General features: G+C 41.2%; 1 protein-coding gene across 2 annotated transcripts in view; it reads right to left on the bottom strand.

The window, feature by feature from the left end:
- Positions 1-588: 588 nt before the first annotated feature.
- The window catches only part of FANCC (FA complementation group C), a 78962-nt gene continuing 58761 nt past the window's right edge, over positions 589-20789 (bottom strand). For both annotated transcript variants that reach the window (XM_066617753.1, XM_066617752.1), the window contains exons 9-15: positions 16390-16442; positions 13864-13963; positions 10569-10644; positions 10320-10401; positions 8790-8964; positions 4229-4429; positions 589-1376 (exon numbers count right to left, since the gene is read on the bottom strand). In XM_066617753.1, coding sequence (XP_066473850.1) covers positions 1233-1376; positions 4229-4429; positions 8790-8964; positions 10320-10401; positions 10569-10644; positions 13864-13963; positions 16390-16442 — 831 coding nt within the window. In that variant the 3' untranslated portion in view covers positions 589-1232. The remainder of the gene's footprint in view (positions 1377-4228; positions 4430-8789; positions 8965-10319; positions 10402-10568; positions 10645-13863; positions 13964-16389; positions 16443-20789) is intronic.

Below are 20789 nucleotides of genomic sequence, written 5' to 3'. Positions count from 1 at the left end.
TAACCCATTTCTAAAATCAGGAGGTTGCGCATACACATCATGGCTTGTACCCCATAATGGATTTTTCCTCCAGAAACTCGTCCAATCCCCTTTTAAAGGCGTCTAGGCTAGACGCCAGCACCACATCCTGTGGCAAGGAGTTCCACAGACCGACCGACATACAACATGATGGGGTTACTCCTAACTATCGTGATTTTAGCGTATCACCCATCCAGTGTGTCACCCCCCATGCGCGTCACCCGGTGCGGCCCGCACCCCCCAGCGACGCCACTGCAAACAAGTAAACGCCTAAGTGCGTACTTTTTGGGAAATATGCCCTTTATGTAAATACAAAAGGCAAGGATTTCCAAACCGCTTCACTGTTTTCCCCACTGAGGCTCTTAAGCTGCACAACTTGGGAACATTATGTTTAAATTTGCTCAGTCTCTAATTGGAAGAGTCTAAAGAGGTTCAACTGTGAAGGAGGAATTGAAAAATCCATTCCTGAATGTCACAAGTCACCTTTTATTGACCTCCTTGCCATTGATCAAAAGTCAGTGGTTCAGGAAAAGATCAGTGGTCCACATTGCCCCAATTGGAAAGTACAATTTATGATTAATGTCACTTCAGCAAAGTATGAGATTTGATTGGTTTTTTCCCCCCAAAAGGAAGCACAAAAAATTGAAGAAGTTAATTACTCACTGATCTGATGCACATACTTACTTCCAAAAGAATCACTTGCTTGTGACTGGACTTTCAATCTCTACATTGGCATATCAGAAATGAGTAGTTATATAATTCTGAAAGGGCTTGGAAACTATGCAAAAAATTTGGAATTTGAAGGGAAAAAAACCTCTCATGAGCCTAAGGCAGAAAAGATTATTTTCTGGTCAATGCTGAAAAAAAACACTTGAGGGTTACAAGTATTAACTATATGAAGAAAAAAACTGCAGTACAAGTTTGATTTATTTCCAGTTTGTCTTGGACCAAATGAACTGAAGGTGTTCTAGGCCACAAGCAGATTCTAATTAGTGTAAGACTCCAGAATGATCAAGTATAACACTGCCCATGCTGTGTAAATTGTTAATATTATAAAATACCTTTACAATTTATTTGTGCATTTAAATAACATTACCACGTCAGACATAGACTTCCTTCAAATATAAGGAAGAAAATGCTCTTTGAAAAAGACAGATTACCATCTCACCTTCTTCTGCTCAACTCTTCTGATCCAATTGAATATCACTACAAATCTAAACTCCATATTTTAGTATCTGGAGGAGATCATTCACCAACTTTACAGTCTGTTGATATTTCACTCCAGCTTGGCTAAGTCTGTGTGCAGTGCAGGTAAGAAGACCAGAAACTTCGGGGATTTCACTGCCTGTAGCTGCAAACTGAAAGAAAAGAACAGAATAAATATACCTACTGCAGACCAGTAGATCACATTGTTGACAGGCATACTATTCCATTGGCCATAGAAAGAGAAAAATCTCAAAAGAGCTAATACATGTAGGACCTCAGTATCCACTGATTCAACATCCATTGATTTGTTTTGCCACTGATAACAGGGTCCACCTTTAAATGCCTTGTAACAAGGAAAAAAGCACCAAAATCCAATTTCCTATCTTTGTACTTTTATACTACACCAGTTGCAAGCTTCTCAAGGTTAAAGATAACTTTAAAGACCCACTTTCTAGTTTCTTGCTCCTCCATTGCTGCCCCAGAATGCATTGGTATAGATGCTATACCATGCTCAGTCACTAGATGGGGTGAATAATGGAATGAAATTATTCCATTATTCACCCCATCGAGTGGCTGAATGCATTATGGAGTTCCAAAATGGAATGCCAGTGGATACCAAGATTCCACTGTACTTTTAGAGAAAAAAACAAGACAAATAATTTCATTAAGTTCTCAAATTATAGATATCAGTTTCCAGACCTGATGGAAAGTCATGCCATCTGATGCGGAAACAGAAACTTTTTCCTACGATTCCTGCTGAGTGGAGAAAAGTTGGTTGTGGCTTCTCAGCACTGAAATTCCATTCATCAGTATTTTTGCATGTTCCAGGGCTATGCAGCAGCAGAAAACCCGTTCTCAAGGCAGTAAAACATTTGGATGTTGCATTGCAGCTTTAGTCAAGAAGAATATTGTTAACCATATTTTGGTCCCTTTTCCTGTTAGAATACTAGGTTCTTTCCCCCTTTCTCTCCTGAGAAATTCTAATACTATTCTGAAGAAGGTGCTTTGTGGAAGGGGGGCTGCCAAAGAATCAGGAATTCTACTGTTGCTAGCTGGAGGAGGAAGATAAGTTTTTTTGAGGGAAAAACAGACTAGTGGCCATCTCACATAGGCTTTGCTTTTCATTTGACTCTATTTTAAGTTTCTGTAATAGCAATCTATCATGTCCCACACATGTTATCTTTGAAATGCTACCTCATTTTCCTATATCTGCACTTATTAAACTATATTCTCAAATCGAACGCCATTTCTAGCTTCTCTAATGTAACTTATCTCCAGTAGCAGAGCTGAGAAGCATCTTTATCTGAAGCCTTAGTCAGCCACCGGCACTGTGAAGAGCCAATACTGCTAGACCAGTGCTCAGCAGATGTTACACAGCCTTCTTTAATCATGTACCTTCTTCAGGATAGAAAGAAACTTTCTGGTGGACTTCATGGTAACAAAAGGAGGGTAGCCTGAGACAAAGCCATTGCTGCTACTGAACATCTTGTCTAAAGATGTCTTTTCCCTATGGCCAAGAAAGGAAAGTGTACTTTTTCCAATGACCAAGGACTTGCCCACAAAAGGGTTCTTTCTGGTCATGGTGAGTAAAACACCCTGACTTCCCTGGAACAATTCAAAAATGGGGGATCAAATGAACTATAACTCAAAACATGACAAAGTTCAATTTGTCAGAGATTTGCCACAGAGTTGGTTCATAAAGAATTTTCATAAACATTCGCTTGAAAAAAAATTGTACTTGAAACTTTTTGAGAATATCAATAGAAGAGACATATCAGTTTCAGCAGCTCCCCTGGGCCAAAATATGCTGAGTAACACAAGGGACCATGTATGCATATGATATCCCCATTCTCAGGTTATTTTTCCTGCTCATAACACTCAGTGCAACTACTCTTTCCTGTTAAATTACAGTAATTATTACAGTAACTATTTGAATTACAGTATTTTTTTTTAAATTCTCAAGTTATTTTTGGCTGAGTTTCTAACACAGTGTAGAAGTCTTGAAAAACTGAGAGGGTTCCCAGCAGAGATTCCAAAACCCTCTGAAAGTCCTACTTCCACAATGTAGATGAGAAGATTCACCCATCCAAGGAAGTTCTCTCATGACCGAAAATGATAATCTCAAAGCATTATGATAGTGGGCCATCCCAGAAATGGGTAAACAGTGATTTTATCCGTACTAGATTGGGCCACATTCCCACTGATTATGTCTTGAAGGTGTTCCTTCACTTAACATTGCTGCTGGATTCTCAAAGCAGCAATGGCTAGAAGCACCTTTTACCAGTGTAGGACACCAAGCTGACTGTGGTTGCTCTCCTGAGATAGGGATTCAGCATCAAGAACCTCCTGTTTAGGCTCCAGAAATTCATTCTATGTGGGAATGCACATTAGGGAGCATATAGGAGGAAATGGCTTGCATGGAGGTGAATGTCCATAGGTGAGCAGTCCTATGGTCTGCTTAAAACACAGGGGGGAGGAAGAAGATGAGAAACAATGATGAAAGAAGGTAAGGTCAAAGAAAATACCTGAGCCGCTGCTTCCTGGCAGCAGGGTAGGCTTAGGAGTAGCAGGGGTGTCTCCCCCTAGGAAAAGAAATCAATTTTTGGGACTTCTATTCCAGTCAACCTGAAGGATAAAGCAGGCCCTCCTGCCTGCAGGAGATAACTGTATCTGCACAAACCTCTTTTCAAATACAAGGAGCTTAAAACCATCTTCCCCTGGTGTAGAAAGGATTCTTGAAGCACTATAATTAATTTTCTGAGATTTTTCCCTTCTGTTTGTTTTAAACATTGATGAGAAGTAGTACTTGTACCCAGTGACTTGGATCCAGGCATGTGACATGGGGCTTTGATGCATCTGTGAGTGCATGCATATTACAGAACACACAAGTTTCCCCCTTCACAATGTACATTGTGTAACAATTTTTGTCCCGCATGCAAATTATAACAGAAATCTTGCTACTGGTTAAAAAGAAATTTTTAAAAAGATAAATAGAAATACTTACATGAGCAATAAACTCTCTTGCTATCATGTGTCCACTAGTAGTAAAAAGCAAGTAGCTGACAAGTAGGTGCATAACCAGGTGTTCAGTACCCGGTTGCCTTATGTTTGTTTTACTGCTAACTGCAGCTTGCAGATCTGCGACAGAAATGGCTGCAGTTCTGGACAGAATTGCCAGATGGTTGCAAACAGATCTAGCTTCTACCTGTTGGGAACCATTGCAAAGAATTAGGGTTTAGAAGAGAGTAAAAATCACATTCATAAAATTTTCAGAAAGGCACTCAATTGATCCCTTGACTGAAGGGGGGGGGGAGGTAAACTATGAGCCAGAAAAAGAAAAGCCATAAAAGAACAAAATGAGGGACTGAAAACACACACACAAACCCTCCTTCGGTTTTGCAAAACTAAGCACTGGGGGCAATGAGCCAGAGTTTGACCTGTTTTTGTATAAAAGGAAATCGTGAAAGTCACAGAGGAGAATGCAGCCAGATTGTTATATTGTGGGAAAAAGAACAGAAGGCTCTTTGAGGGCTCTCGACAATACTGCAGCTACAAATCAATTAATCCCCATGCAATCTGACCTCGTCTGATAAAAAATTATGATAGGACTCCAGGGGGGTTGGTTTCCTTCTATATTGTTTGCAACACATTTTTCCCCTTTACCTCTTGAAGCAGCCAGAACAAACAGTTTCGGGAGCCAAAATAGAAGCAGGAGTTGAGATTCTATGCATTAACGGAAATCATTGGCTGATCAAAAGTAGTTTACCTAAAAATACTTTGTAGGAATGCCATTTTGCTACATTAAAAGATACTACAGGAAATGGACAAAAAATGAAGGCATCCACACATTTCCTTCCTTTCAAAGTTATAAGCATTCTTTGTTTTAAGGTCACTATTTCCCTGTTATGTGTATTTTTTTTCTGTACGTGCTCCTTCTTGATTGAAAGATTTGCATGTGAAATCACTGAACATCCCCATTTATTCATGATGAATTGTATACACTGCTGTTGCGTTTGTTTTTCACCACTAGTGGCTCAACCTTATGAGCTTCCATGCTGTGGCACAATTCACAGCTTGCCACTGGCACCAGGATTCCAATGCCAGCGAGGAGACAATCCAGGAGACTTCCTGGATTTAGTTCAAGTATTAGGATATATCTGCAATGCTGTCCCAGTCCTTTCATGTGGCACAGCTATGGCAAGCAAAACGGTTAGAAAGGCCAAGAGCAAGACCAGCACTGGCCCCTTCAGTTCTTACCGGGGACAGATAAATGGCTAATAACAGTAAGACAAATATATGCTGCTGCTTCTCCATAGTAACAGGATCTAAATTTGCTTACTGTGAACATCACATACGCAAGGAGTGTTTTATATTCCTTCAGCTGAAGTTTCTCAGACATCTATTTTGCAACTGGGGAGCAAAGGAAGTTTGGGAGGGGAAAACATTCACTCAAAAAGGTCATGTTAGGACATGTTAGGACATGGAGAAATTAAAGGTGTAAACAGAACCCCTGACAGAATTTTAATGAAAGAGGACTTGGGAATTAAAGGAAGCAACAATTAATGTTTCCACATGTCACTATTATTTTGTGGTGCACATCAACAATGTGGTTAAGTTCTACTAACAGACCACCTTTGAGTCCCTGTGGCGTGCATTTCTTATTACTATCACCACGACCATTTAGCAGCCATAACATTCTAGGTGCTGCATTTAAGCAAGGCAGTCCAGTCCAGAGACTATACTCCCTGCATTCTAATTTGTGCTAAGAGCCAATATCACATACTGGTATGGGGGCTGGGAAACAACTCTCCTTTTTGGGGTATGCAAAAAGATTTCCAACAGGAGACTAAGTTTAGAATAAATGGCTATCTGAATATCTGGCATTAGAATAAATAATTATGTAATTGGGATATGAGGGAGCAGGTACCTAAAGTTCCTTTGATACAGGTAAAATTAGCCTTTGCTGATCATTGTAAAGGAACTCTTACTATGACAACCCAAAGTTGTGAGGAAAAAAATGCTCTATGACCCTTGGATAAGTCAGAGGGGGCTTTAAACTTAGGGGGGGTGTCTGACTATAGTCAGACTATTTTACGCGAGCCCAGATCCTGAAAAATAACCCACCAGTAATTGTTACCTAAGAACTGTACAGTCTCTAATTTATTTAAAATATACTAAAAGATCATAAGATACATTTTTATTCATTAACTTTTTTAATTCTGATCTTAACAACCTTTTTGTAAACACTAATAGAGTATAAGTGCACTGTAAACAACATACCAGTAGAACAGTGGTTCCCAACCTGAGGTACATGTACTCCCTAGGCACTCAATGGGACCTTTAGGGGTACTTGAAAAAGAATTGAATAATGGCAGTAAAAGGCAGGTAGTGTTCCAGAATGCCTTTCAGGGCCAGCAAAGCAGAGGGAGGTAGCTAGTTGGCTGCGAAAGCCTCACCAATAGCTAGTTTTTGATCATCAATTTGTGTATGAATTAGTGATTGAAAACCAGAATAGTAAAAAAGCTGAAACGTAATATGTGATCAATCACCAAGAATTTCTCAGGACACTTCTGGTGCAAAACAGTGAAAAGGCATAGTCTTTAGTTCTTCAAACAGATAAAAAGAGAAAATACTGTGATGAATACGTGAAGTATGGGTTTTCACATAAAGGAGATGAGGGTGTCAGGCCTTTGGCATCCCAGGCCCTGAATTGTTGTAAGCCAGGATGTGGCAGGAGGGGCCTTGATGTCCAGGCCTGGTATGAAATGTAAATTAAAGGAACAGCAGCTGCACCGTCTATGTTGCTGATTAGCAATCAGCTGCACCAGTTACAGGTGGGAGTCAAGTGACTTGGGGAGAGATGTGTGCAGAGTCACGCAGGCTATGGTGGAGTGGTGCAATGCACCACTGGACAGCCAATCAGAGTGGGTCACAAGACTGTCTTGTGACTAAGAGGTCGCCCTACTCTGATTGGCTGGCCCTGGTATATATGGGGCAAGCACAGACACCAAGGTATGAGTTGTTGTAGTGGAGTTTCTGCGTGCTGTGCTGCTGGTTTGTGTACCGATTTGGACTGCCTTCTCATGACTGTGACCTGCTGTATTCCTGACTTCTGGACCGTTTGACTGACTACTGTTCTGCCTGCTCCTTTTACCAATACATGCTTCTGCAACAAACAAGCCTGTGTCTGCTCCTTTAGCTCTGCCTGGGATCGCCTGCTTCTTGTGCTGTCTTCCTACGCTCCTGTGCCACTTTGCTATCGGGAAAGCAAGGGCTATTCTCCCCTGCTGACCTGACAGAGGGCTTATATTATTCATATTAATTACAAATATTTAGCTAATATGAGGGGTACAATTTATGGAAATGGGCTGCCAAGGGGTATGCAAGTGAAAAAAGGTTGGGAACCACTGCAGGAGAACCATGAATCAAATCTAAGGTGCCTGGTGTGGAGGCTCTACATATAACACACAACTTAGAACACATAAGTGGGAATGTGCAATTCAATTCTCAGCAGAGACAAGCAACAAAGAATGACTATGACAAGTGCATCTGCACATAGTTGCAACCCTATTTACTCAGAAGTAGACCCTTTGCTTTCCATGGTGTTATACTTAAGTAATGGTGCACTGAATTGTAGCCTGGGACTTTGTTTCAAATGGAAACGAGGATTTCATTCTGGTGTTTAAAAAAACAGACCTCTGCAAAATGTAAGCATCTGCAAAATGGAACGAGGCTGCAGCAGCATTTACAAAATGGAATGAGCCTTGCTTGCTTACAATGGAAGCCTTTAGCCCTTTTCTCAGGAAGAGAATAAAAAGTTAACTTTGGCTGGAATTTGCCAGGGTGGTTACGGCTGAGATTAACAGCCCTCTAATTATCTCTGCATTGCTTCTGTGGTGCCACAACTTACTTGAAAAGACCTGACCTCTGAGCAACCTCGGAGATAAGGTGAGGTGATGATCTAAGCTTGATTTATTGGCAAAAATTTCTCATATAGGCGAGTATCTACGGTATGTTTTGCTCAAATCATAGTTTGTTCATAAACCAGGCTCAAACCATGGATCTGGATCCTAATTTGCCACATTCAAATGCAGTGGCAAACTGCGGTTTACTATTAAGTAGAAACAAAAGCTCCTAAGTTTTTCCTTCATGCAGGAGAGAAGTTGGCAGAGTGGAAATCTGACATTCACCACTGCTCATTCCTGATCCTCAAAATAATGGTTTGGAGGATTGTCTTAATGTGGTCAGTGGGTCAGAGGATCAGGCCACTGGGCGAGAATAAAATAAAATGTCAGCAGTCTGTCATGTGCAAGATAAGGATCACTGCAGCCACTGTTATTTTCCACTACCAAAGAGACAGCAGAGGAGCTCTGGCCTACATACTTTCAAAGAAGCTTTCTGCCTGAAAATTTCACTAAACGGAAAAGACTTAGCAATTATTTCAAAACTCCTTGCAAGCATTCCACACAGGATGTTGCAAAACGCAGTGTCTTCTACATAATGCCTCACTGCTCAGAGATACAACTGATGATGGATTGCTCACCCGCAGAGCTATAATGACCCACCATTGTTCGAGTTCTCTGCTGGTTCTCATCACTTGGATTATAGTAAAATGCCAAAAGCCACAGCAAAGCATCTGAGGATTCGGCTTCTGACACCACCAACTGTTCTGCTGCGATATCAGCCCATTCTCCAAAATGAATGAACAAAAACCAGCTCTCAAAGAGGTCACCACAAGATCTGGAACGACACCAAAACATATTTTCAGCTTTTCCATCCATTACCATTTTAAATCTCATCCAACATCCAAAAGGATTTTAAGGAGCTGTGCAGGCTGGTAAACCCTTTATCTGCACAAGACAATAGCAATATAATAACAATGCCATGCTTGGAAGAATCCTTCTTTACGCAGACTGCTTCTAGCATTTGACTCCCAACAGCCATGTAAAAATGTCAAAGAATGGAAGGTCATCCACAAACATTCGGGACATTTTATTAAAACTTCAGTCCACAGACTCTCCAGGATAGGAAAGCTGTCCTCTGGATTTGAATCACTCCTTTACAAAAAAATTTTTAAAGGTTGTTAGGTAGGACTTCATTGGCTCCTCAAAGCATATTTTAATAAACTCTCAAGCCAAATGTAGCACACAAACAAAAAAAAAGTCATTGCCATTCATTGGCCCTGCACCTGCCCCTGCTCCCTACTCAACTGAACAGGGCACTTCTCCACCAGTGCTTCTATGGCTGGCTGTTCTGGGGCTGACTGGCTCTTTGGACATCACACTGAAGACACACAGGTGACATGCCAATTTCGTGGCGATGAAACACACATGACAATTCATGGCAATGACACATGGATGCCATACAGATAACATGCTGATATTACAGTGGTGGCACGCTGACGTCATGCTGATATGCTGACATAAGGATGCTGCTCCGTGGATACAGTTCTGGATACAGAACTGGCACTTCCAGTTTTCATTAAAAATGCCATCTACACCAATGGTTCTATATATACATATAAATTACTATTATAGACATTATTGACAGACAGGTCTGAAAGTTTTATAGCCCAAAGGAGTCTCAGGCATGCTTCAATGTACACATGGAGTCTGTATATGGACAGTTCCACCTGCCATCTTTTTGAACGCAGGGATCACTCTGGGCCCAATCCTATCCAACTTTCCAATGCTGACACAACTGTGTCATCGGGGCATGCGCTGCATCCTGCAGTGGACGAGAGGCAGTCACAAAGGCCTCCTCAAGATAAGGGAATATTTGTTCCCTTACTTTGGGGTTACGTTGTGGCTGCATCAGCACTGGCAAGTTTGGGTCCTCAGTCATCAAAATGAAGGGAAAAGCCTTTGTAGACAGAGAAGCTCCATGTTATTGCAAGAAATTGCCAGAATTTGGATATTTCCTGTCACTTGTGGAATAATATTCATTTCAAGCTTGTTTCTGAGATTCTGCATAGAAGCTGAATACTAGATAAAAGTTTAAAAGACTGAAATTTAGACCACCGATATTGTTCATTTGGATGTGATCTCTCAAAATAAAACGGGGAAAAGAGAGAAGGAAGCCATAATGTTGCTTACCCAATGCCTGTAGCTTCTGCTGTTGCTTTAAGTAGTTCAACAATGTGATTCAAATGCTGATTTAAACCTGAAGCTGGCAAGTCTAGAAAATAAACATTGACAGAAGTTGCTTAAGACGAAGATGAAAATGAGCTCTATTTTGTATTAACAGAATCAGAGGGGAAAAAATTAACAAAGCAGATTTCTCAAGTATTGATTTCAACAACAAACCAGAACCCCAAGTAATAAATACTTCACAGCTGATCTTACCAGAGGGACGTTTAAGGGAAGCCATCACAAGTGAATAAGGAATCTGTGGAAAGTAGACCTTCAGTGGAAATCTTTGCTAAAATGATCAATTTTCAAAAAGATTTTAGAAAGGTTATAGTTGTACATTTCCAGGAATATATGTTCCAATTCTGTAAATTTGCCCCAACAGAAAATATGCAAAGATAGCACAAAGATTTGCTTTATATGTGCTTTATTCTTTAGAAGAATACTTCTGGTTGTACCCTTACAATGCAACAGATATCACAACTTTTGCAAAGGGAAACCACTTACACTCCTTATCTTCTGGCTCCTGCCTATTCAGTAATTTCTAACCATCCTTAAAAATAAAATATATCAAAGCATCATTACTTTTATCAATCATTTGATCAGTAGTTGATGAAATAGCAAAGGAAACATCAAAATCAGGGCTCTCCAGACCCTGTCCTGCAGGCTGGCTCCAGCACGCTGCCTTTCCCCTCCCCTGCATGAACGGTGCTTACCGTTCCCTGGGGGAGCTGTCCTTTCTCACCGCCAATGTCCCCCTAACTGAGCTCTGGCCTGCCACTTCTGGGTTCCATAGTTCCAGCAGCCACTGAACCTGGATTTCTGGGCAGGTGCAGTGGCTAGAGCTCAGTTTGGGGGAGATTGACAGCAAGGAAGGACAGTTCACATGCAGAATGGTAAGCACTGGTCACACCAGGGTCACCTTTCCCATTGCGCAGTGGACTCCTGTTTAGAGATTGGTGATCTAAACTACTGCTTAAATCCAGAGGCACTTCCATATTCTGCCCTATCTTAGTGGTAAATTTCACTAACAGCCCAATCCTAAGCTTCCCTGCACCTGGAGGAACAGCAGCATCAAAATGGCAATTGCTGTATCTGCAGACATCAGGAATCCACCAGAGGTCTCCTCAAGAGAAGGGGACATTTGTCCCCTTTCCCGAGTAAAGGCGCAGACTCCGCAATGAGGCTTCTCAAGTTTGTGCCATCTATTTTGCCAGCACAGACTTGAGAACATCCAGGTTGGGCTTTTCAGCCCAATGCAGAGGATCTGATCCAGCAGAAGAGGCCTCCTCCATTCCCACCCTCTCCCAGGGCAGTTCCTCCCCCACCCCACCCTCTCCCACCCCAGAATGCCTCCCCTCTCCCCGCCCTACCAGCTTGCGGCGCTACTTCCTCTGAGCATCCTCCACCCAGTGCTTGGCCCTGCGCTGATTGGTGCTGGCCCAGTGCCAGTGCTCCCTCCTCCCATGGTGTCATAAGCATGCTTTAAGGCATATTTATGGCACCTAGCGCTGGTGCTGGAGCTCAGTGCCTGTACCAGGGCTCAATAGGATTGAGCCCTAATACTAATACTTGATTACTATAATTCTGCTCTAGATGCAACTGCCCTTGAAACAGTGGCATTTCGGGGGGGGGGGGTTTGCAGGTGCCTCAATTTGCCATGTAAGCAACTCCTCCCCCTCACCTTTGGAGCCAATCCAAATGATGAGAGCAATTCAGAGGTGTATAGAACTTGCAGCTAGTACTGAATGCAATGGCCTAAGTGGTCTGAGGAACTGCCTTCTTCTATATTTATTGATATGTGCCCTGAGATCATCTAAGAGGGCCCTGCTAAGCATGCCATCTTTGGTAGAAGCCAGATTGGTGACAACAAGGGGCAGTCTCTTCTTTGTGGTGACATTGCTACTGTGAAATTCCTTGGACAAGAAAAGACTTGCCCAATTTATTGGCAGTGGATCTAGAAAGGACAAGAGAAAGTACTCTGTATGACATACATTGAATTCACTACAACAGCATGTGGCGATTGTCGCTAGCTAAGGTAGCATTAAAAATGATTAGACAAATTTATGGAGAATAAGTTTATCAATGGCTACTAGCCCTAATAGACAAATGGAACCTAAACACACAGAAGCACTTTATCCCTTAATACCAGATGCTGGTACACTAGAGGGGACGTTCATCTTCAAGTCCACCTTGTGAGTTTCTCACACTCAACTACGTATTAGTTCTGGAGCCTTGATCTTATCCGACAACACAATTTGTTATGGTTTTGTTTGTTTAAATCTGTGAGTTGCAGATGTCAATATTGCTCTCAGAATTTAAAAGGTGGTCATACAAAAAACTCACTCTCACCCATTGTTTTACAGATCTATCAGATCTATGTTGTTAATCTATGTGCCAAAGGTATAGACAGAAATAATTGGGGAAACAAGAATTTCTGTAGAACCCATAACATGTACCCTTTCAAGGAACTGTAAGCAATTCTCCCTTCAAGCCAAACCAAATCCTAGGTTTTCTCTTTTCTAAACACAACACGGAAATGAAACCTTACACAAATAAAATACAGAAGATCTAGTTAATATTTTAAAACCTACTTAACAAGCACATTCAATTTGCTCTATAGCATAGTTGGCTCCCGGCTACATGAAGGGTGGGGAAACTTAGTTTAAGTTCTCCACCCAGTCACCCCCGCCACCCTGAGGCTGTAAAATGTGCTGCTACCACGTAAACAGAACATCAGAAAATTAATGTGCGTGGCATCTGTACATATTAAGTAAGACAGCTGCAATTTCAACCCTAATTCACACCCTTTGAAGCTAAAAGAGAGATTTAATCACAACGCTAATTAGAGGCAATTATGGCACTGTTTCCAAGATGAAGAATCATTCTTTCACTTAACCAACCATTTCCCAAGAAAATGTAGCAGCCCCAGTACAGAACCTTAGGTATTTGAAAACTGAAACTCTTATGTGGAAAAAAAGTTTGAAAGGATTTGGCCCCCCAAATCAGAGCTTCAGGTACAGAAGTATTATGATTGCCTAAAGCAAAAAAAAAAAAAAAAGACTAGTCTCAGTGGTATTAAAGAGGTAAAACTGAAGACCTGTGCTATGTTAGATGCTACATGAGTTGTAAAGACCTTTAGGCTGTAAAAGCAGGATCAATAAGTTCTTTTCAATGTTTGCCATGCATACATTCTGGGGAGGAAAGGAGTTATTCCAGTTATTCAACCTTTTGGGTTGGACAAGGAGGAATTTTTAAAATCTCTTGCATATTGTGTACATGCAAATGACTAGTGGTTTGAAAAAGGTTTATTGGCTTTGAAGGTACTTACACTTGATACCATTTAAGACACCTCAGATTTGTCTTGCTACCCATTTACAGCTGCAGCAAGGTTTTATTTGGCTCATTATATTCCTCCAGCACCCTGAAACCTAACATTTTTCCCTTTATACTACATCTTGAAGCACCTCTTTTTTCCCCCCCAAAGAATGAAAAATGGAGCTCAACTAACCTGCTTATTATTCTCTCGGTAAGCCTGAACAAAGCACTGTGTAAACACCTGCATTACGGTCATTACTTCTAGTGCGCCATCAGTTTCCAGCAGTGCATTCCTGAGCAGTGAAAAGTTTAATTGTGACAGGTCAGATTATGAGTATGCCAGTCACAGAGCTGTTAATTGAGAGGAGGTAAAAACAAATGAAAGCGTTCTTCCCATGCCTTGAGCAGCGTCTTAACTCATCGGGTGATGACGCCAGCTTGGGAAGTGAAGAAAAGACCAACTTCATTTGGATTCTCTTTGAAAAGGAATATAGAAAGGCCAACATTATTGCTGTCAGAACAAATCCAGTGGCAATATGAAATTGGCAGCCGTGCTTTGGCAACTGTAAAGCCTCCAGCTCTAACTGTATATACAGTACCTGGTGGCTCATGCAACTGATTACTTATATGGGTTATACTCTGGTAAGAGCAATTAACTGTCCTCTGGAAGAAGAGAGACAAGAGGAAAAAGCAACATAGTTGTCTGAACTGTGTCGTGATCTGCTGTGCAGTTCCTTAGGCTCTGGTTTAATGTGCTTCCATTTTCTCTTCTCATCCTTCTCAGTTGTTTTTATTTTTTACCATCTTCTGTTTTAGTTGCAGTATGTATTTTATATAACCGCAACTAGTACAGGATAAGTAACCCTTTGGATGATGATGGGCGCCTGCTTGTGTGTTCCCTTGCTCATTTCTTTGCAATTATTGCTTCCTATGGTTTCTCTAACCTTGTCTTTACTGACAGCTGCAAAAATCATTCCTGGTTTAATTTCACTTGATCAAACACACAGTCTGGGCTGGGGAAGTCACAAGGTCTCTGTATATTGAGTTTGATGCTGCCAGACATGTAATAAATTGTCATGGGTGCCTAGGTTCATCACTTATCCCTCAGCCTCAGTCTGAATTGGTTGCTTGTGACCTGGTCTACACTGAAATAATTCCATAAGCTCTTCCTTTCTTTTTTTCCTTAAAGAAACATTGCTAAGTTTCTTAATGCATTCATTAGGACACTTTTGCAGGCCTGATTATGTAACATGTCAGAGACTGGAAATGGTACACCTTTGATGAGTAAAGTGATAGATACAAATGCTGATGGAAATTGCTGTTTAAAAAGTATAAAGAACAAACTGCTTCAGTGACTGCCCTTGAATTACCTCACCTGTTAAATGGTCATATTAACTGACACTCTGTGGCCAGGTTTTTGGAGTTTGACATTAGAAACCTTGCCCTAATGACTCTGATAAGAACTGATACTTCCAGAACAGTCTAATCTATGTCCCATGAGAGGCAGTAATTTTGTGACTTGGTCAGACGAGTGGGCCCCGGGTGTGACAAAACACCAAGGCTGAGTTGCAATATAGTATGAGAACTAGAGGTCTGGGTCAAAGGCTTCACAGAAAGGGTGAGTTTGAGGACGCTTTGTTTATTTTCACATTTTTATACCACCCTTCTTCCAAGAAACTCAGGGTGGTGCACAAAGTTCCTCCCCTCCTTTTTGTTCTCACAACTCTGTGAGATAAGTGTGGCTGAAAAATAGTGACTGGCCTGAGTTCACCAAGGAAGCTCCATAGCTGAGCAGGGATTTGAACCTGGATCTTTCAGACCAAAGCCCACCACACAAATCACTACCCCACTGCACCAAATTAGAAAGAAATAAGAGAGGTGGCAACACAGGGAGCCAGTGTCAGGTATAAGAGGCAGCAAAGAAAAAAAGGGCAGAATTGTCTGAAAGGGGCAGGAGACTTTTGGACAGCTGAGGGTGGTGGAGCTAGATGAACAAAGGTTATATGCAAGGTTTTGGGGGGAGGGGGAATATGAGAGCAGAGAGAAAGGGGCAGGTCAGGTCATGGAGAGCTTTAGCTGTACTTAAAAAGGAATTATACAGGGAACACGATAAATTAAGTGAAAAAGAACAAAAGTTATACCTAACAACAAAGATGTGAAGCTGACATGGGGTAAGCAACACATACTGCCTGAGGTTATTTTCAAGTACTGGAAAATTCTTATCTAATTATACCCTTTTTGATGTCTTACTGGGTAATTATATCTCAAGATCAGATAAAATGCACCACTGAAGACTGTCAAGATCAACAGAACTGCCAATGCTACAAAGCATAAGTACTGGGATTTTGGGAAATCTTCACAACTTCTTAGGGTAAAGTAAGCATCATTTTCTAATTTTTTTGCTGTATAGTATTAAGACAGAAACTTTTTTAAAATTGAAAAGAAACTCAAGTGAGTGTTCAATTGCAGTTAGGGCTTCTCCACCATTAGAGCCCCAGGTTCTGGACTGAAACCATGTGATGCAGCAACTAAGTAGGTTTTGGTGCCTGGATGGGAGAATGCCCCACAACCTCATAAACAACCACTCTCCGTTCCAGCAGAGCAGAAAGGCAAGATGTAAATGCGATAAGCTTTTCAAATTGCTGATATAGTTTTGTATATGCCATTCACTTGAGGTGGATAGACAAAGCACTTCCCCATAAATGGTATAAAACCTTACTTGAAAATTTCATCAGCAATTCTGAAGATGGCCGGGTGGCACGCAGCTTGGGGCTGTTGAAAACAATATGGAGAAAAAAGTGAAGTTAGTTTAGACAATAATTTGCGTCAAACTCTTCAATATATCACCAGAATTGACCTGACAGTCGTTTCACACAAAAATCCACTCCAATTCCCCTCTCCCCTAAAACATTCTTTGTTTCAATAATCCAATTTAGTGGGGGGGGGGGGAGGCCCTTGTTAAACAAACAATTGAGAGCCAGATCTACTGCAAATCATGCAGAGATCTTCCACTAGAAGAGGCACTGAGCAGGGAGTTGAACATGACGGCTTTCAAGCTAACTTCTGCCCATTCCTATAAGGATACATAGTTTGTATGAACATATGAAACTTTCTTTATACCAAGTCACACTACTGGTCCATTTAAGACAGTGCTGATTATACAAGCTGGCATAGCTCCAGGTTTCAGACAGGAACTTTTTCACCTTATCTAGAGATGTCAGGTAGTGAATCTGGAACCTTCTGAATACAGAACAGATGCTCTGCTACTGAGGCTCAGCTTCTTGAACATTAGACAAACCTGTTCAAGAGGCCACAGCTTCTCATACAACCAGTGCACTTTATGTCTGCACATTATAGGAAAAGTTTGTTAGAAGTGGGCCTGATGCCTTTCAGGGAAGTTCACTCATCATTACTGATTTCACTGAGGAATCAGTGACAATGCTCCAAGCTCCCCCAAAACACAGTTTGCAAAGTACTGGTCTAGGTGAAAATTCAAAGGAATCACTGTAATATAACTAACCATACTAGAAAAAAAAATTATCAGGTCTCAAATAAGCATTAAAATCTCCCAGATGTGCCATTAATGTTCCCAAACAGACGTCTTCTATTATATCCTTTATAGATCCTAAAATGGTTCACAAAGTCTACATAACAGAAGTCATAGAAAGTAAATAAATGCATGAAATGATGATATCATGAAGCTTGTTTTAAATATTTATCAATATGGTATAATCAACATGATACCAGTAACTTGGTAATTAGCTACAGCAGTGGTTCCCAAACTGTTTAGCATCAAGACCCACCTAAAAATAAAGTTTTATTTTATCAGCTTGAGCCTCTGTGGCTATAATGGTGATTGGGCAGCAGTGCTCCTCCAAGAAGCAGGTTGTTCAAACCCTTGATGCACATAGCCTAATCTACCCTGTCAGTTTCCCAAACTGTGAGCCATGGACCCACAGTTTGATAAAGACTTTATCTTGAAATTTAACAAAGATTGTCATTGTTTTATGATTTTTACAAATACTGGCACAATCACAGAGATTCTAGTCTTCAGTATACACAAATTCACCTGCATGATGCCAAGTTCACTTTCTTGTAAAGCTTTAATATTAAGACTGGTCTAAAACAACAATTTTGTTTTTATTTTTTATTTTTTAAACAAACGGAGGACAAAAAAACTGAGGAATACATTCCCAGATATCCTTTATAACCAGTTGCCCTAGTCTGGAGCTCCAAAACCGTTCCATTCAACTTTAAAGGAAAGGAGTACCCTAGATGTTCAAAGAACAAGTCCAACAAAAAACGTCCATGGGTCTAGATGTCATGAGCCCTGCCCTGAGCAGCAGCTTAGCGCCTGATCCTGTGGAGAGGAGAATAGTCAGGTTGGAGGGACCAGTCCTGGATCTAGTCCACAGGGCTTGATACCAGCCTGAAGCCTCTCAGGCAGGAGACCCTGGAGCCAGCTCTCTCTAAGCTGAGGTCTCCAAAGTGATCAGCCCACCAATGCCCAGGACCTCATAGCTTCCTGAGCCTGCATGTCACGTGCTGGCAACAAACACTGAGTAATGCAATGGAGAGGAGGCCTGCAAGACTCCAGGTCAGAGGCTTTAGCATTCCTCTGTTCTCCCGGCAGGGAGACAGAGCCCAAAAGGTGTATTCCTGGGCTGCAGGTTTTTAAAACCTCATTGTTCCTCTGACCCTAGGAGAACAAGCTGTTCATCTGGATCCTTCAAGGGTACCATCACACCCACTGGCATGGCCTGCTCCCTCCTTCTTGGAAGGCAGAACAGAACACTAGGTTAATTACACAATGAATATAATTTTTAAAACGAATAGCCTTAGAGATTTGCTTGATATATTTTACAGCCGTTTCACAGAACATGACAGGAAAGTGAGACAGCCATTAGTCTAATCATCTCATTTTTTTTACATGTCACTATCTTATTGAAAGGATTCGAGAGCACCTCATTTTCCTACTGCACTCCTCAATGTTCTGCCATTTAGTTGCAAGTTGTCATATTAAACGTATGCCACCTAGTGTTCATGAGTATTCACAGCTGGCTCTCTTACACATTCTTGAAAAACAACTTACAGCTTGTTGAAGATGTCACCTTCTGATTTTCAATACATATTTGAAAGAGAGTTGGACTGACAAGTTGAGGGGGGAAAGTAAGATGCCCCCCCAGAAGAATATTATCTCAAAAGAGTTGCAGTCATTCTGCAGATTTCTCAATTTCACATGTTTGGACATAATGGAGGAGGTGGTTTGATTCACCAGATGTCAAGGTCAACATTTTTCATCTTTTAAATCCTACCATGGAATCTTACTTTCTAGAATACCTGTGACAGTTCCCCTACTTGGACAAGTGTTCGACATGTAGACTTTCCATTACACAGAACAGCAATCCTAATACCTTACATTTGCATTTTGAGTGTGGAAGGTACTTCACATGTATGACTTTGACACTGTCCTTACAACAACCCTGTAAAGGAAGTCAGTATTATTATCCCCACACTGGAGCTGAGGCTGAGAAGGCATTGTGTGATGAAGGCCACCAACTGAATGCATGACAGAGGTGAAATTCAGAGGAGAAGTTCTGATATTCATTTCAGTCCCTTAGCAACTATACTTCACCAGCTCCACAAGCAATGGAAGATCTTTGAAAAAGAGTCATGTAAAACTTGTATGGATGGTGTCTGCCATGGGAAAGCTGGACACAGGAATGAAAGATTAAACCTTTTGCTTGGTTGTGAAGGTTTACTGGTTAGCCTTGGGCAAGTCACTCTTTCTCAGAGTAACCCACCTCATAGGATTGCTGCGATGCTAAATCACCACTCTGAGCTGGTCAGAAGAAGCCTGAATACAAACATAGCTATATAAATAGTTTTCGGGATCATGTTCCTATTTAATTTTACAGTTTGCAGGCTCTGGAAAATCTAATGCATTCTGGATGCATCCCAAGTCTAGCAAATTCTATATTATTAACCAATTATTTTGTTTAGCTAGGCAGTCTATTGATGTCACATGGTCATCTTGTTTCAGCTTTTATGTATCACATGTAATGTTTTTCCCCTCCATACAAGATTCTATTAAAGGACTTTAAGCTAAACCACCCTTTAGTCCCAAACACTAAGCAATTGAAAGTCTTCCACTAGGAATGTTAAAGTAAATGTATAATTTAAGTTCAAAAGGAAGATCTCACATACTTAAAGGGCTCTTAATAAAAGACAGAAAAATCTCTTAAGCAACAGAGAATGCTATTGGAGTCTAGATCAAAAGCAGCCACTGAAGGAATCTGACAAACTCTGCAAAGTGAACTGTGACTTTGTTTCAAACCAGCCTAAGCCCATTAAAATTTGACAAGAATCCCTGCCCCCCTCCCCGCCAGCCTTCCTTGCACTCTGCAGAGCCTTCTGCAGAGGTAGGCAGGGAAAGGCTGCTTATTGAGAAGGTGAGCTACAAGTATTTGCTCCTTTTTCTCCAGTATTCAGCATGGAGGCACACTGGCACCCCTGTCAACCCAACTCTGCACTGGCTGCAATTAACCCCTGCAACTGGGCAAAGAGGCACTTTTTAAGCAGTGTTCCTCATATGTAGCAAGGGAGAGCAACTGACCCTTTTCACCCCAGCACAGTGGCTTTTCTAGTGGCTGTTTGCTGGTGTTTCCTTCTGTGACTTTTTAGATTATGCATAAACAGGGAACCATTTATTTATCAATTTTGCTCTATAAACCGTTTTGTGAACTTTTTTATTTAAAAGCAGAATAACTATTCCATCATCCTCATCATGGGTTCCAAGATGGGAGGTATAAGAGATCACCTGCCAACCTTTTTGTTTAAACATTCACTACCATTCGTAAGCTGAAGCATACAGCCCTTCCACTGCTTCTCTAACTTGCCCTGAAGCTGCTACAGAGACGCTGAGAAAGAAAAACAAAAAAACAGATGAAATTAAGAGCTGGAAACAGAATGTATTCCAAGTGTCATAGCTTGGTAGAAGCTAACTGAAATATTGAGCTGCATGCCCATTTCAACAGAGATCATCTCCATGTGTCGGTCTGGGCTTGCAGTTCCTTCTGCTATTATACAAAAAGCTTCTATGCTGCTGTGAGTTGAGCA

The sequence above is a fragment of the Tiliqua scincoides genome, chromosome 2 (genome assembly GCF_035046505.1).
Source record: "Tiliqua scincoides isolate rTilSci1 chromosome 2, rTilSci1.hap2, whole genome shotgun sequence".
Classification (NCBI taxonomy): domain Eukaryota; kingdom Metazoa; phylum Chordata; class Lepidosauria; order Squamata; family Scincidae; genus Tiliqua; species Tiliqua scincoides.
This window is presented reverse-complemented; position numbering and strand designations above follow the sequence as displayed.